General features: G+C 36.6%; 1 protein-coding gene across 1 annotated transcript in view; it reads left to right on the forward strand.

Annotated features, from left to right (window-relative positions):
- Window positions 1-16,281, forward strand: part of Stk31 (serine/threonine kinase 31) — a 70,562-nt gene that overhangs the window by 18,663 nt on the left and 35,618 nt on the right. Inside the window, exons 7-9 of the mRNA XM_021190707.1 lie at window positions 7,797-8,152; window positions 9,762-9,936; window positions 12,358-12,473. Coding sequence (XP_021046366.1) covers window positions 7,797-8,152; window positions 9,762-9,936; window positions 12,358-12,473 — 647 coding nt within the window. The remainder of the gene's footprint in view (window positions 1-7,796; window positions 8,153-9,761; window positions 9,937-12,357; window positions 12,474-16,281) is intronic.

The following is a 16,281-nucleotide window of genomic DNA, read 5'->3' on the forward strand; positions in this document are numbered from 1 at the left end:
ATTTAGGTTCTTTTTTTTTTTTTAATATAGTTTGGCTTGTCTGAGTCTTTGTGGCAGCTCATCTTATCTCAGAGTCTTCTTGACAGTTCAGCTTCCTCTTCTGAGAGGGATGTTCAGCATTTATTGCTTACTCAGGCAAGGAGGAGCCTGGTTAGTTTCAGAGATTTTTCTGAAGTTACTTTGAGTTGTTTATCTTTCTGCTTAAGGAGATTCCTGCAGAATGGAATGTTTTAACTTAGGAGGAAACTATTATACAATACTATATCCCTTCCTTTGACTCCTCTGTCCCCTCTTCAACAATGATCCCTGAGCATTAAAGGGTTTGACTATCAATGTCTACTATAGGTCACCATGTCACAGTAACAATCACTTGATCTCAGAAGCTTTCTCAGGGGTTATGAGTTGAGGCTGATGCATCTAAATACATGTGTTTAGATGAGAGTTTAACAGGCACATCATAACCATCAAGAAAAAAACTTCTCCTGGCACTGGAATATCCTTTTTTTACCCATAGATTTTTTTTTTTTTAAAAATTAACCCACCCCAGTTGGGTTGTAAGGTAGGTAGAAGTATACTGTATCTGATTGTCTCTCCAATGACTTTACAAATCTGCAAAACACAGGTAAGCATTATGTTATCTATGTAACAAAACCTTTTCCAGAGAATGGGCAGGACAAGGCAACACCCAGAACTACTATCATAACAGATTAGTGGGGTTCCAAAGATAACCTTGGTGAAACACTCTGAAAGTCAGTTGTCATCCGTCCTCAGCAAGTGTCAGGTGAGCCCAGAAGTTCACAACTAAGAAGATAACTAACTAACTAAAGTTGAAATGAGCAAGGTCTAATACAGCATGGAAAGGTTCCATCCATTTGTATCATTTGATTCCTCCAAAGATCAAGGTCAGGTACAAAGCATAGATAGGAGGTGCTAACTTAATTTGTTCTCTGTAATCCTTGGCGATTCTCTCTGAACTGTTATGTTTACATGACCTGTTCTGGGAGCCTCCCTACATTTCTCCATACCTGATCAACTCAGTGGATTTGACTTAGTCTGCTCAGTCCTACTCAAGGCCAAAGGTAAATGTGGCCGGGCTTTCTTGCTGTACTTCTGGCTCACTAGGTCAGAGTGGCCCTAGGTTGGCACATGTCTCTAGCCTCCCCATTCACCATCCCTGGCTGTTGGGGCAGTTCTAGCTGGGCTAACAGTCTATACCCCTAGCATTATCTTTTGCTGGTGGAAAATGTGCCCTCCTTGGTCTGGGGGATTACCCACTCCTGGGACAGGCCTGATGTGCTTCATCTGCATTCTGTCAAGGATGTCTTCTCCTTAGGCAGATGCTCCTTAGCACACAAATGCCTTTCTATCAGATTTTTCCTTAGCAACCCTAGTTCAACATAAATACTACTTCACTTGTCTTTGAAGAACCTAGACAGACCTCTTTTTCTGCTTAACCTTAAAAGAATATTTCTCCTTTAGCTTCTTTTATTTTTCAGATACTCTTTACATGTTGGTGTAAGTTATTGAGATCTGCCAAAGCCTTTCTTACTTTATAAAGATCTTACTACACCAAAGGACTCAGCAAAGACACTAAAGCTTGATACTAGCCTTGAGGTCCCTGCTGGATTAACCTTTGTTTAACTTCTCTGTGAACATTGTTCTATCTGGGCCAGTGAACTGGGGTTCAAATATAGCCTCCCTATTCCTAGTTCCCTTAATAGTGCCTTCCTCTTCTCTACGGTCTTCCAGTTTTTTATATTTATGGGGACTTTGGATAGAGATAACTGTAGCCGCCTGCAGCTACACAAACTGGGTTCCTGAAAGGGAGGCTGAGGCTGCATGGGAGAAAATGGCGAGAGAAATAATGAAACCAAGACCAAGATACTGATCAAGGCCCAAAGTTTACTTAAGAGTCTGAGCTTATAAGGGGTGTGGGGGGATCCCATCCCCCATCATGCCAGGATCTCCTTTCATCAGGGTAGTGTCAGGAGAACAGTTTCAGCCTCTCAGCAGGTAGCAGCATCTTGGAGAAATGACAGAGGTGGCAGAACAATAGACCTATCTAGGTCTGAAGACTCCACCCTAGGTGGTCTTGTTCACAGTGGCAGAACAGGTCTGAGCCAGCCTGCTCAAGGCTGGGGGAGGCTACAATTCCTTCCTAACTATATAATAAAAATTAGCTGTACTGGAGCTTAAAATTTACTTATGCTGCATGGTCCTGCCTGGGAATCATGGTGGCTGATGGCCATGCCCATCTTAGGACTTCAGTCTTCAATGAACTTATTCTTATCTGTCCTGGGGAACATGTGCAGCTTGTTTGTGTTTATTTGTAAAAACATGGCTTTATAGTGTTATTATGAACAAACCACGGTCTCTTGGCATATGCCTCTGTCTTAGATTGAAAATAAGTCATAGATCCAGTGGCCCATCCTTGACTACTGGTACTCATAGCTCACCCTTTACCAATCGGACTAAAGCCACAATATGCACACAATGCATCTTTTCATATTGATGAATTTCTGCCATCTGAGCTTGCTGAAGGTGAGCCTGCAGGGAGGTAACTGACCTGCTTGAAATACAAAGCCAAAAGTTGAAAAGCAAGAGGATTAAAGTTTTCTGTGGGGAAGTCTAGGTACTCTATAAAGTTGCATATTAGCAGTGATCAAGCCCAAGCTCTGGCCTCTCAGTGTGGGGGGAGATGACTTTGAGAATCAACAGAAAAGCTAGTTCTCATGTAGATAGGCTATGCTCCAAGTTAACTCTGCTGGCTAATAAAGATTTTTAGCTATCTTCATAATAGGAATCTCTAGTATTAGATTTATTACTAGATCAGTCCTTGATTGAGTCAGAATAATTGGTCACATTAAAGGAAAGAGAAGAGTCAGTATAACTCCTCCTTTTGAGTAATTTTTCTAAGTCATTTTCCACAATCTCTAATGTTCTCTGTCCCATAAGGTTAAAAAGCTTGAAGCAAGGCAGTTTAACTCTGGGACAAAGGCAAGCAAAGGTGGGTCAAGAACATATACCTAATACAGCTTTCTTGTCACCATTGTCAGGGCACTCACCAAGCTCACAAGTCAGCCTGTCACAGGAATCATTCTGGCAGCTAGCATGCTCCTGCAGCATTCTGTGGAAAAACACAAGCATGCCCTCTTCCCCATATTAAATACCTGATCAGAATCATGCCATATGCCGATAAGTGGATCCTTCCATCTCACCTAGGCATGAGTGTGCCTAGTTTTAAGATACTATAAGGCACTCAGCAAGGAGTTCTTAAGCATCCAAATTTTAAAATTTTAAAAATAAAAAGTGTGATTTAAATAATATGCATGGGGATATAATTCCTCCCCTTCTTTGTTTTTTAAGTAGATACAATTTTTAAAGTCCCACAATACCTTGTCCTTGAGAATTATAAAAAATCTCAGTAACATGGGTAACATTACATTGTTGACAAAACATCTCAAATACTTGACTGTAATTGCTAGTTCCAATATCAGTTTTAATCTGATTCAGAACACCAAACATAAAAAAAATTAACATAGGCAACGACTAATTACACTTTTAGGTGCTTCTCTTGTTACAGCAGTTGTAACTAGAAAGCCTGAAAAGGTATCAATAGTCACATGTGCATATTTTTTTTTTTAAATCAGAAATATGAGTATACATTTGCAATAATTGATTAAGTATAAGTCCTCAAGAATTAACACCATTATATGGAACAGGTAGAAACTGAGGACACTTAGCACAAGTATTTACAATTTGACATTCTCTAAAAAATATCAAATTATTATCTCAAGCCATTACTATTTTGATGATGTAAAGAATGAGATTATATGGCCAATTATTCTTCCTATAATCTGCCTGGGATATAAATCTAGCGTGGCATCGCCTTAAGAAGTCTTGTCTAGGCAATCGAGAATGAGTTCTTAAATGTCCAAAGAAAGTCCTTTAAAGGAACAATATCTTTTCTTAACTTGAGTTGTATATGCATAAACAATTGCAAATTTGAGAACTTGTAGTATCTAAAAAACGAACAATTTTAAGCAATTATAAGCCCTGAGCAATATATAGTATTATATACTAATAATTTACATAATTATTAGTATATAAATTAAAGCTTGATTTTTCAACGTTTTGAAACACTGGCTACAGCACACAATTTAATTATGTGCTGAAGCAGGAGGAAACTCAAAAGAATAAACATGTGATCCAATCTCCCATAGGAGGGCTGTTTTTAAATACAGAAGATGTATTCTTTATGGGATGCATGCATGCATAAATTTACAGAAAATACAAAAGCATGCATAGAAGCAATCTTTAACAACTTATCTTTTGGATAATGATTATCAATTTTACCTAAAAAGTCTATGTAATAGGCAAAATATCAATATTCTGCAATAACCAATTTAATCGCTGTTCGGAACAAGGAACAGATACCTTGTCAGGTTTTTAAGACACATTTTATTTTGTTGTTTTTCTAAAATTCCTTCATGATTTTATCTTACAATTCTTTATTAGCACCACAGCAATGTCATAATAGGATGTTGAAACTTAACTTGGAGATGAAGAAAGATGATTTTTACATTAATGTTCTCTTTTGCCAAAGAATTGCTGTGTGCACATTGAGTAACAATAACTAAAATAAGTAGCTAATATTTGATTACCATTGATTACAATTGATAACAATTAATTATAAAAGCTTCTTCTACTTTCTGCAAAGCCTTTTGTATCTCACCAGTTAATTTGCCTTTCCCTTGATAACATCCAACAAAGGCTTAAGTCACCTTAAGACATTAAAGTGAGGTCTTAGGCAATTAACATCTCTTTTGAAAATAATTTGAAGTAAAATTTTCTGTACCACAATTTTTCTAGGGTAACTAAGACCCTAAATATTAAAAAGATACTGCCTCTGAATCTTTTCTGGAGCAACAGCTACTCCCCAGAACTTTAAAGCTCATTGTGTGAGAGCAAAGATTTGAAGTAAACTTCCCTTCAGAGGCATTTGTTAATAAAATACATTCCATTTAAGAAACAATATACACTGAAGGATTTAAAGTCTTGTCTTCTTGTCTTGAAGCAGAAAAAGAAAAAATCTTTTTTTTTTTTTCTTAAATAAGGCTACTAGCCATACCAAGAGGCAAAACTTTCCAATGATCACAATCTCACTGGAAGCAAACCCTTTACAATGCAAAGGAAAAACAACCTTCCAAATCTATAATATTTCTATATGTAGTAGGCAAGCCAGATTGTAATACCTCTATAAGTTCTACAGCCTCATTGACCTTTCATAAATCTAAAATGTAAACTTTATTTTGAACAATACCTGGATAGATCTGTAATAATGTTTTAGCTTAAAAAAATATTATTCCCCAGAGGCAAGGAGAGGTGAGGTCCCAAGAACTTTCCTAGGCAAAGTTTGCAAAACAAAAGAAATGCCACATAAGCCTCTCTGAGGCTCCTCTGAGCTTTACATTAACTCAAATGTGCCACGCCCACTCTAGTAGGACTCATGAGTCCTGAGGAAAAAGTCTCAAGGAGACTAAGCCTCTTAGAGTCCTGGCATTTCCAATTATCTATATACACAAACCCTATCTGCATGTTAGTATGGTGTATGCTTTCTCTCAGTATTATTAATGCCTCTAAAGATTGAATTTTTACCATAGATAAAGTTTCCACCAGTGTTCCAAAGTCCTAAAAAGTTCCTTAAAGCCAGGAGCTCGGAATTCAGTGAAAAGGTTACTTTTATATGCAAGTATTTACCAAGGCCTAGAAAATAGGGGGGTTGCGGTATTGTATTATTCATGAGAAGGTCTGCTAGTGCTAGCTTTCACAAGGCTCAAAGGAGTAGCACAAATTGTGACTAGGGTGTAAAGTCTTTAGCTGACCCCAGGCAGAGCTGTTCTACTTTACTGTAAACATTACCTGGTGCCTGTAAGTCCTTTTGAAATCATTCCATTCCTCTGTTTTGTGTCAAGTAACTTCAATGTACTTTGCCTGCTGTGACATCCTACCCCTTTGTTCTCTGTACTATATAAAACACTGGTACTCATTTTAATCAATACATTCAGTTTTACACTCTCTCGTGTGGACTGTTGTGTGGACTGTTTGTCACTCATTTGCCAAATCCTCGTTCGCCTGCAACCAAGAGACCCGTTCCACGCAGATCAGGGACCCAAGTGAGGTCCATCTGTGGCACAAATGTAAATATTTCTTAATCTGAACATACTGTCTGAGTCCTGGCCCAAAGATTATTCCTCTTGCAGTGAGGACAGATTCCAGAATTTTTAAGTTTCTTTTACAATATTAGAGTATATCTATAACTTTTGGAAAGCAGAACCCAATTTTAAATAATTTATTTTCTTAAAAATCAATACCAGAAACATCACTTTCACATTATAAAGTTTGGCTGCCAATTCGTACGTATGAATGCATGACAGTGCAAATTTTAATGCTTTATTAAAGAGACATTGTTTTAAATCTTATCTCTTATAAGTATAATTTCTAAGATAAGAATTACATAAAATATTATTCCAATTTAGTAGTATCCTTAGAGGCCTAGTTTCCTGGGCTGGTTTATGCCACATGCTATTGTTTAAAGAGTCCAACCCTGAGTTACCAATTTTAAGCTAACTTTCTTGTTACCAATATTACACCTTTTTAATCATACTCAATAACTTACAAGCCAGTACTCTGACCAAGACATGCAGAGCATGTTTATTTTAACAAGAATTAAGATTCTCAACAGTAAAAGTTCCTGGTAAAATGAAGTCTTAAGATGCTTTCCAATCTCAAATACATTTTATTACACCTTTTCTCAGTGTGGTGTGTTGGTAATAATGAAAAGTTAGGGAGTAGCTAGCTTCTCATATGATGGTGCTGATAATGGTGTCCTTAAAGTTCTGTTTTAGGGAGATTTGAATAAACAATTCCTAGTGTTTTACATTTTGTAATTTACATTTGGTGATTTTAAAAAAAGATTCTGGTATTTTGTAATAGAAATTCTTTAACATGTATTTACTATATGTATATGTACATGTATGGGGAAGCATGTGGCATGGCATATGTGGAAATCAGAGGACTTGTGAGAATTGTTTTTCTCCTTTCACTATGTGGCTTCTGAAGATTAAACTTAGTTTGCCTGATGTGGTAGCAAGCCCACTGAGCCATAATGTAGCATCTGTTTTGTGTTTCGAGATTCTACTTCTTTGTCTTTGTTCTTGTTTTAGTTTAAAATCAAAGTATCTGACTTTGCCTTTAAAATAATTGTGTTTTGTTGAATTCCTTTTAGAGGTACCAGAGTTCTTTTTAAAACTATAGCTCCTTAGGACATCATCCTAGCCAGGCATGATGGCACACACCTTTAATTTCAGCACTAGGGAGGCAGAGGCAGGCAGATACCAAGGCAGAGTTCAAGGCCAGCCTGGTCCACAGAGCAAGTTCCAGGAAAGCCAGGACTACACAAAGAAACCCTGTCTTGAAAAACAAAACGAAACCAACAAACAAAAGAACAGCATTACATTTAGTTGGAGCCAAGACAGTAAAATTTTTTTCTAGTATATTTAATTAGCATTCATTAAAACATTTATAAATATGGTTGAATACTAGCTTTACTTCTGGAAAAGGATGTTTTCACACACATTGTAATACATTGGATGCATACTTTAATAAGTCAACAACAAACTAAGATTCCTTGTATATAGATTTTAGGAAAAAGAAATACAATGCTTGGAAACAATAGAAACAAAGTAAGTGAGAAAAGTGTTCATGGCTTATGTTTTTTTTCCTATCCTTTTTAGGGCAGAACATTTTTGGGGAGTTTGATTTTTGAAAAAGAAATTAAAATGAGAATTAAAGCAACATATCAAGATGGAACAGTTATTGCTCAGGCAGAGTATGGCACTGTCGATATAGGGGAAGAAGTGGCAAAGAAAGGATTTGCAGAAAAGTGCAGACTGACCTCAGGCATTGATGCCTGTGAGGCAAAGAAACCTGATCCTAATCAGCTTGCTCTCGGGAGTCTCAGGAACCCTATCCCCCTGTGGGGGCGCAGATCAAACCAGTCAGCCTTCAGCAGGCCAAAGGGGCCAAATGGAAGGCAGACTCTTGATGTGAAGTATGAGACTAATGCAGGAAATCACGTGACATTTCCAAAGTAAGACTGTGGTGCTGTTTTAAATTTTTAATTGATTTCAAATTTATGGTAGTAGCCTTTATAGAATTTTGGAATCCTTAACAGAGTCTATGATTTTGTGAATTATCTTACATAATTTCTGTTTTTTTCCCCATCAAACACTTGTTCCTCTGTTGTTTAGCAGGGATGTTTTCCTTAAAAACCAGTTAGAAAATAAAAATTGTTCTTGAATTACTTAAAATTCCCTTGCTAACTTTTCATTTTATTCTTTGAACATCTTTACAAAAATAAAAATTGTCCTCAAATACTAATTAATGGAGTACATGCCTAGTATGCATGAGGCTCTGGATGCAATCTCCATCCTCTTAAGGGAAAAAAATGATATTTTTTCCCCCTCTGGCTGTAAGAATATTTTTCATGTGTTTAAGAGATCTTTTGTGTGAAAGCTTGTGGTGAGATTTTAAGGAGTTAGGATTTTAAGGTGCTCTGTTAAGGAATTCATTTCTTTTAAAATATTTCTTTTTTTGGCTTGCTTTTTTTTTTTTTTTTTTTTTTGTAGTGCTTTCGGGGAGGAGGGTGTCAAACCTAAGGTCTTATGCACGCAATACATATACTTTACTAATTGGTCTATACCCTTAATATATATTTTTAATATTTAACTGATCAAATAATTGTATATATTTAAGGTAAGGTATGTTTCAATTCATGTGTGTTATATAATTAAAAGATCAGAGGAAGTATATCTGTTACCAAAGGTGCATATAATTTGAGCTACAATTTTGTATAATTTTGAATTATCTACTTGAGTCAGAAAGTCAGTCTAGATACTCATGAATACCAGTATATTACTTAAAAATATTATTTTGTATGTATGTTGGTGTTTGGCTTAAATTCATATATATCTGTGTACCACATGCATGCCTGGAACAGTTAGAGGCCTGAAGAGGACATTGGATCCTCTGGGCCAGGAGTTACAGAAGGTTGTGAGTTGCCATGTAGGTACTGGGCATTGAACCAGGGTCCTCTACAAGAGCAGCCAGCATCTTAAACCACTGAGTATCTTCTCTAGCTCTAGTATATACCCGTGTATTCTTATCTATGGTGAATAAAGCAATGATGTCATGGCAGTTTGATGGATTTTTATTGGTGGTTTAGAAATTACACAAATAAAAAGGTACAAGGGAGGAGGGATTAGAAAAAATGGACAGAACAATTTGATGTTCATGATGTTGAGGTAGATGGTGGTATAACAGAGTTGGATTATGAAACATAAGAGACATTGTTGTTGAAGTATGCCCCAGTTAACATAAACTAGTTTACATTAAAATAGTTTATTTTCATGTTTGATATAGAGTCTCACTGTGTAGCTAGGACTGCTCTCAAACTCTGTATGTAGCTGAAAGTGGCATCATATTTTGTATGCATTCACTTTGGCCTCCCAAATTCAGGGATTGCAGGTTTGTGCCTACATGCTCAGCTTAAATTATTTTTTTAATGTTGAGCTAGGCAGTAGTTTTAATATTCACAATTAATTGTAAGGTATATTATAAAAAGCCCATGGTAATTTCAGTTTTTGAGTTCCAATAGCCTTAAGCATATTTTTAAAAATAAATGAATTTGTTTTTAACAGGGAAAGTTTGGCTGCTGGTGACTTTAATTTAGGGTCTAATGTCAGCTTGGCAAAAATTAAACAGGACCAGAAACTTATTGAAGAGAATGAAAAGCTTAAAACAGAGAAAGCGGTTCTTCTAGAAAATTACAAAGCATTAGAATTAAAAGTTGAACAGACTGCCCAGGAGCTGCAGGTATGTCAGTGGCTTCTGTTCTCCTGTGAAATGTGTGCACTTATCGCTTATAAAAGCAACTTTTATTCACCTGATGTAATTGCCATCTTGGAGGCTTACTGCCTCTGTCTGCTAACCTAAGCCTAGTCCTGGAAACCACTAGCCTCTGTACCATCTAATCTAGGCCTAGAACGTTTTAGCCTCTGAGACTTGCTGCTCATCCCTTCCAGTTCTTTCTGATTTCTAGCTGGCTGGTTCAACTCAACTGTTCTGGCCCAAACTCCTCTTGACTGATTCAGTCTGACTTCTCTTGGCCACTACTAGATTACTCTGCTTGGCTTCAAACTAACTCTGGCAATCTGTTCTAATCTTCTGGATCCTTCTCATTCTCTGGTTCGGTTTGTATTCATCTATGTCTAACATGTTCTCTCTCTGCAACCTGTCTCTATATGACTGTCCCAGTAAAACTGCCTATTAGCCCTGCAACCCCCCCTTAAGTAGCTTCCCTTTCTTCTTTCTTCTCGTGAAAGTTGGGCATATCCCATTCTGTCAAATCTTTCTCTGATTCATTACTGTGTCTGCCACTCAATTAGATGTCACTTTCAGACATGGGTGCTTCCTTCAACAAAACTAATTTTACCTTCATTGTTTGGGATTAAAGGTGTGTACTAAGGGTATGTCTATATTGCAGCCTGGGGAAATTAAGGTGTGTGCTATAAATGTGAGCCACACTACAACTAGAAACAGGTTTTTATTTTCAGTAAATAAGACAATCTTTGGGTTCACAGTATAATCAAATACCTTGCAGCAAGTGCTCTTAGTTGTTATTGTCACAATGTCTCCATCTGTTTTTGTTTAATACCTATGTAAGGAGATAACTTTTTTCTTACATTTCAAGCTAACCGTGTTTATATTTCATAGACTGTTTGAAATTTAGTTATTCTCTCATTTATATATTTTCTTATGTTCTTTAACTTTTTGTATGTATATTGATTGTGTGTATGCATGTGTGCAGGTGCATGTACATGTGTGAGACCAGAGGTCAGTGTCAGATGTTTTTCTCATTTTCACCTTAGTTTTGAGGCAGGTCTTTTACTGAACCAGGAGCATGCTGATTTGGCTGGATTGGCTGGACAGCATGCCCCAAAGATCCTCCTGTTTATGCCTTTCCAGTGCTGGGTTACAGATGTGTGCCACTGCTGTGCTTGGCTTTTTAATGTGGTGGTGGGGACCTAACTCAGGTCCTCATGCAGTTTTTGGCAAGCATTTTACCGACTAAGCCAATGCTCCAGCCCATAAAACTTCTAAATGTTGGAAATATCTCAAAACATTCCAGAAAGGATTCATAATTAATCATGTATTGCTCATTACCATTTTCACAGTTTTTGTTTCTTCAGTCTTTTGTTCAAAATTAGCCCCATCAATAGTATTTCATATTATTAAGAATGTGTCTTGCAGGGCAGTTATGGTGCATGCCTTTAATCCTAGCACTAGAGTGGCAAAGACAGGCAGATCTCTGAGTTTGAGGCCAGCCTGGTCAACAGAGAGAGTTTCAGGATAACCAAGGCTACACAGAGAAACCTTGTCTCGAAAAGGAAAAAAAAAAAAAAAAAAAAAGGACTATTCCAGCACTGGAGTAGCTAAGGCAGACAGATCAGACAGATCTCAGTGATTCTGAGCCCAGCCTGTTCCACACAACAATTTCTAGGCCAGCCAAGACTACAAAAAAGAATATATCTATTTTAATAGAAGCAGACATTTAGGAAACTAGAGTTGAGTGTGGTGGGACATGCATTTTTAATCTCAATACTCAGGATACAAGAGACATGAAGATCTCTATGAGTTTGAAGTCAGCTTGTTCTACATAGTGAGTTCTAGGCCAGCCAGGGTTACACAGTGAGACCCTGCTATCATCATCACCTCTACCACCACCTCCACAACCTCTTCCTCCTCCACCCCTCCCACCTCCTCCTCCTCCTCTTCCTCTTCCTCCTCTTCCTCCTCTTCTTCCTCTTCTTCTACCCCTGTGACTTCAACCACCTCCATCGCTTCTTCCTCTGCTACCTCTTCCTTCACCACCTTCTCCTCCAAAGAACAATATATACAGGTGTCCTGGGTTAGATCACAGCCCTCCTCAAGCTAAAGCCAATCAAACTATAACCATAGGATATAGTTCAAAGTAAAGTAAGCAGTAATTGCACTATATCATTTATATCAAATTTCCTGTATTGCTTTATGGAGTATTTAAAAACGTATCTCTTTAAGCTAGGATTCCAGACTTGGTACTAGCTAGATGTCCCACAGTTCAATTCAGTTCTAACACTAACATACTAACATTGTTTTTAATTTTTAACATTTAACTTTAATCTAACTAAAAATTTATTTGAATGCTAGAAGTATGGTATTAGTTCTCACTAAGATATTTTTTTTTCAATGTTTCAGCAAGAGAAAACAGCTACCATGGATTTAACTAAGCATTTAGAAAGCACTCTGAAGACGTGTATAGGAACCAGACTGAAGAATCTGGCAGCTAAAGTAGAACTATTGAAAGAAATTAGGTACTTTAAAGTAAAATTATGTGTATTTTTTTGTAGTCCTGGTTATAGAACCCAGAGTCTTGTGCATACTAGGCAGATAATTCACCACTGATCAAAAAATTTAGCTTCAAAGAATATTTTATATGTGAATATTTATGTGTGTTCTTGTGCATACGTGTGTGTGGGCACATGCGTGGAGGTCAGAGGACAGCTTCCAGTATTATTCCACAAGTGCTTTCTACCTTGGTTTTGAGACAGGGTTTCTCACTACCCTAACCTCAGCAGGTAGGCTATGGTGTCTGCCCTCTTATATCTGGGCGTGCACTGGTCTTCACCTCCTTCCCACTGGGATTACAATCAACACTGCTAGGCCCAGCCTTTCAGTGTTGGATTCTGAGGATCCAAGTTGGTCTCCATGCTTTTGTGGCAAGCACTTTCCCAACTGATCTCTTCAGACCCTCCCTTCAATAATATTTATTTTTACAAATAATGTAAAAATTGCTAATTAGTTGGTGCTTTGTTTAAATTTTATTTGTATATACTGTTTTTGTTTTTGAGGTTTAATCTTTGGATTTTTATGATTTCAAAGAGAAAGTTCTAAACCTAGGATTAATTTTATAGAAACTTTTGATCAGTTTTCTTTTCTTACTTAAAGCCATAGTGTTATAAGTTCATCTCTTGAGAGTGAAAATAGAACCCCCTCAAAAACATACACAGATTCCAGCTTCTAAGTGGTGGTTTGATGGGGAAACCAGCACATCTAATCGTACTATTTTAAGTTTTGGTTTTATTTTTTAGTTTACTGGAGCTGAAGATTTTATTAATATGAATTTCTTTATTAATTATATCTAAAGAACTATTATGCTACTTGTAAAATGAAAGAAAAGGAATTAGAAAGTCTTATACAAAAATAAAGAAAACTAATAGCTCTTTTCATCATTCTAATTACTTACACACACACACACACACACACACTTATATATGGAAAGACAAGCCTTTTTAAATATGTGTTTCCTCATGTTTTTAATTCATATAACATGATTAGAGTATTAAAATCTTCTCTTTGTTGTACTGATGAAAATCATTACTATTTTCCTACCAAAGCAGATATCGACATATAGATATATTTGTAAGTATAAACCCAGAGATACTATTTTTTTCTGGTTTCTTTCAGTCCCCTCTTTGGTCTGGTTTTCAGGGATTATCTATCTGGCTGTGTAGCCCAGGGTGGTCATGAACTTGTAGATTCTCTTGTGATCTCATCCTTCCTCTGCCTGTTGTGCTGGCATTTCAATCGTGCACCACCACGAGGAGTTATAGAGCCTTTTTGAAGTCATACTCAACCATGTAAACATTAGAGCAACAATAGAAACAGTATGTTGTGAAGCTCATGATCTTGACCCTGTCTCTTGAAATGGAGTGGCAAAGGTATTCTAAGAAGTGTTTGCATTGAGCCTTTCACCATTCTAGAACTCAGGAAGGACACACCGTTTTGTTAGTTAAAAAACACTATACAAATGTTGAGGATGTCTGTGTGCTATTAGGGTATTGAAAGCATTTGTCATCCTGTGATAAGAACAAAACCAGGTGTCTCTGTTCTGTGGCTTAGGATGTGGATTTCTTTGGTTCTGCTAGTCTTAGACAATGAGGAAAACAAGTTATGTATGCAAGTAGTGTGGGCTATATTTTTAAACCTTTGTGTGTCTTAGTAGCATTTGTCCTGGGATCTTTTACATTCTAAGTGTTGACAATTCTCTGAATTATATAGTCATAGGATGAATAACCAATACCTTGCATAAACATTTAAAAGCATTACTTTTAAAACAATATATTTTAAAAGCTAATCATCGATAGATTTTCTTAATTGTATACTGTCTTTGTATTTGAAATATTTTATAATATCACATATAAACACTAATTTGTGAAGTTCAAAAAAAAGAAAAGAAAGTCTTATACAGCATATATGTATTCAGTAGTTTTCAAAAGTCTGTACTAGAACATTTGGTATTTGGTGCTATTTGATATTTTGTATTTCAGCTGCATACTGGACATAAAACCAGTGATTCATTTCCACCATACTTTGATGTTGCCATGAATGCATAAATTGCATGTTGGTTTCTTTCCCTAGTGGAAATCTATATTATCCAGTATAAATCTCTCACATAGCATGTGGTCTGTAAGTCTTTTAAGAATTGGGTAGTTTGGTCTTTCAGAGCTAAATAACTTTTGTTACAATACTAAAAATCAGGTGACTGGCTGTATTGGCAAAGCCAGACTTGAGGCAAAATGACAAAATACTTTAATTCATTTTTGAGGAAAGATGGTCTATTAGAATGGCGGCAATCTAGTTGAAAACTAGAAACAAAATTGGTAAAACTAGTTAGTTTTGCTTATTACCTGACCTTTATGAGTGCTTTGTTTATAGATTAAAAACAAAAATATCCCAACAACTCAGCATATACTGTGTAGAAGGACTTTGCCTATGGCTACGGTTAAACAAGACTGGATATGTTTAACATTTTTAGAGAAGTATTTACAAATTTTGTTATAGAACAGAAATTAAAGGTCCTTTTGACATTTTAAATTTTGCAGAGTTTGGAAGTCATCTTTCTATACAAAGTTTAAAAGATTGATTTCTTTCTATTAGATATGCGTGTGTCAGTAGGTACAGGTTTATTGGAGGCTGAGGCAGGAAGATGCTTGGGCAGGAAGATGTTCTGAGGCCAAGCTGGGCAATACACCAATATCTTTTTTTTTTTTTTTTAGTTTGCTGATCAATAAACAAAGTATTTATTCAGCACTCATGTGCTAGGCACTGTGGTGGATACAAAATTTAAGACATAGTCCCTGCCCATAAGGAGCTTACATTCTCATGAGGGGAACAAAACTAACATACATGTAGCAGCTAAGAACAGTACAAGACAACATATGATTTGGTATAAGAATTTTAGTACAGATTTGAAGCTTCATAAGGATTTAAAGAAGACAGTGAAATAGGCCTTAGTTTTAAGATTTTAGTGTCAGAGTCTTGAAGAAACTTAAATCGACGTCCCTGCAAGAGAGAAGTAGGAACAAAGTTCAGAGAAAAGACACAAAATATGCATTTGATAAGGGCTAAGAAGAGACTGCAGACTTCGGAGTGGAGTGTCTTAATGAGACAAGCAAGGTTCCAGAGCTTCAATGCAAACTCAAAGCAGTAAGTAGTTTAGTCATCCTGAAGAGGATGGAAGGGCAGGTAGAACAGATAGAACTCACCTGTGAAAGGAAAATATAGCCACAAAATAAAACAGTGGCCGAAGGCATGACAATTCTAGGAAGCATGTTATGCCAACATGCTAATAGCTCCAATGTGTCCTATTCCCAGCGGACCTTAGAGACAGTGTTATGGTTCCATTTCAAGATCCAGGATGTGGACGCTTTGCCTCACGCAAGTACAAAAGAAATATAAAGACTGGAGGACACAGTGTGACAGAAAAAGAAGTGGAAGAAACAAGTAAAAATTCATAGTGAAAAAAACACCAAAGTATATAAAATCTATCTCCTATGGAGATGCAATTGGCATGTCCATTCTTTTTAAATGAACATATACTGTATTCCTGTAACAACAAAACAAAACACCCTACGCTTTAGGTGTGCTTTTCAGATATTTCTGGTACAATCAATCCAGGAAATGGCTTGAACTATATTCATGTAAGCTTAAGTGGTCACAGAATCCCATAATCCATTCTCACTTTTCTTTCTTTCTTTCTTTCTTTCTTTCTTTCTTTCTTTCTTTCTTTCTTTCTTTCTTTCTTTCTTTCTTTCTTTCTTTTCTTTCTTTCTTTTCTTT

The sequence above is a fragment of the Mus pahari genome, chromosome 2, assembly GCF_900095145.1.
Source record: "Mus pahari chromosome 2, PAHARI_EIJ_v1.1, whole genome shotgun sequence".
Lineage (NCBI taxonomy): Eukaryota > Metazoa > Chordata > Mammalia > Rodentia > Muridae > Mus > Mus pahari.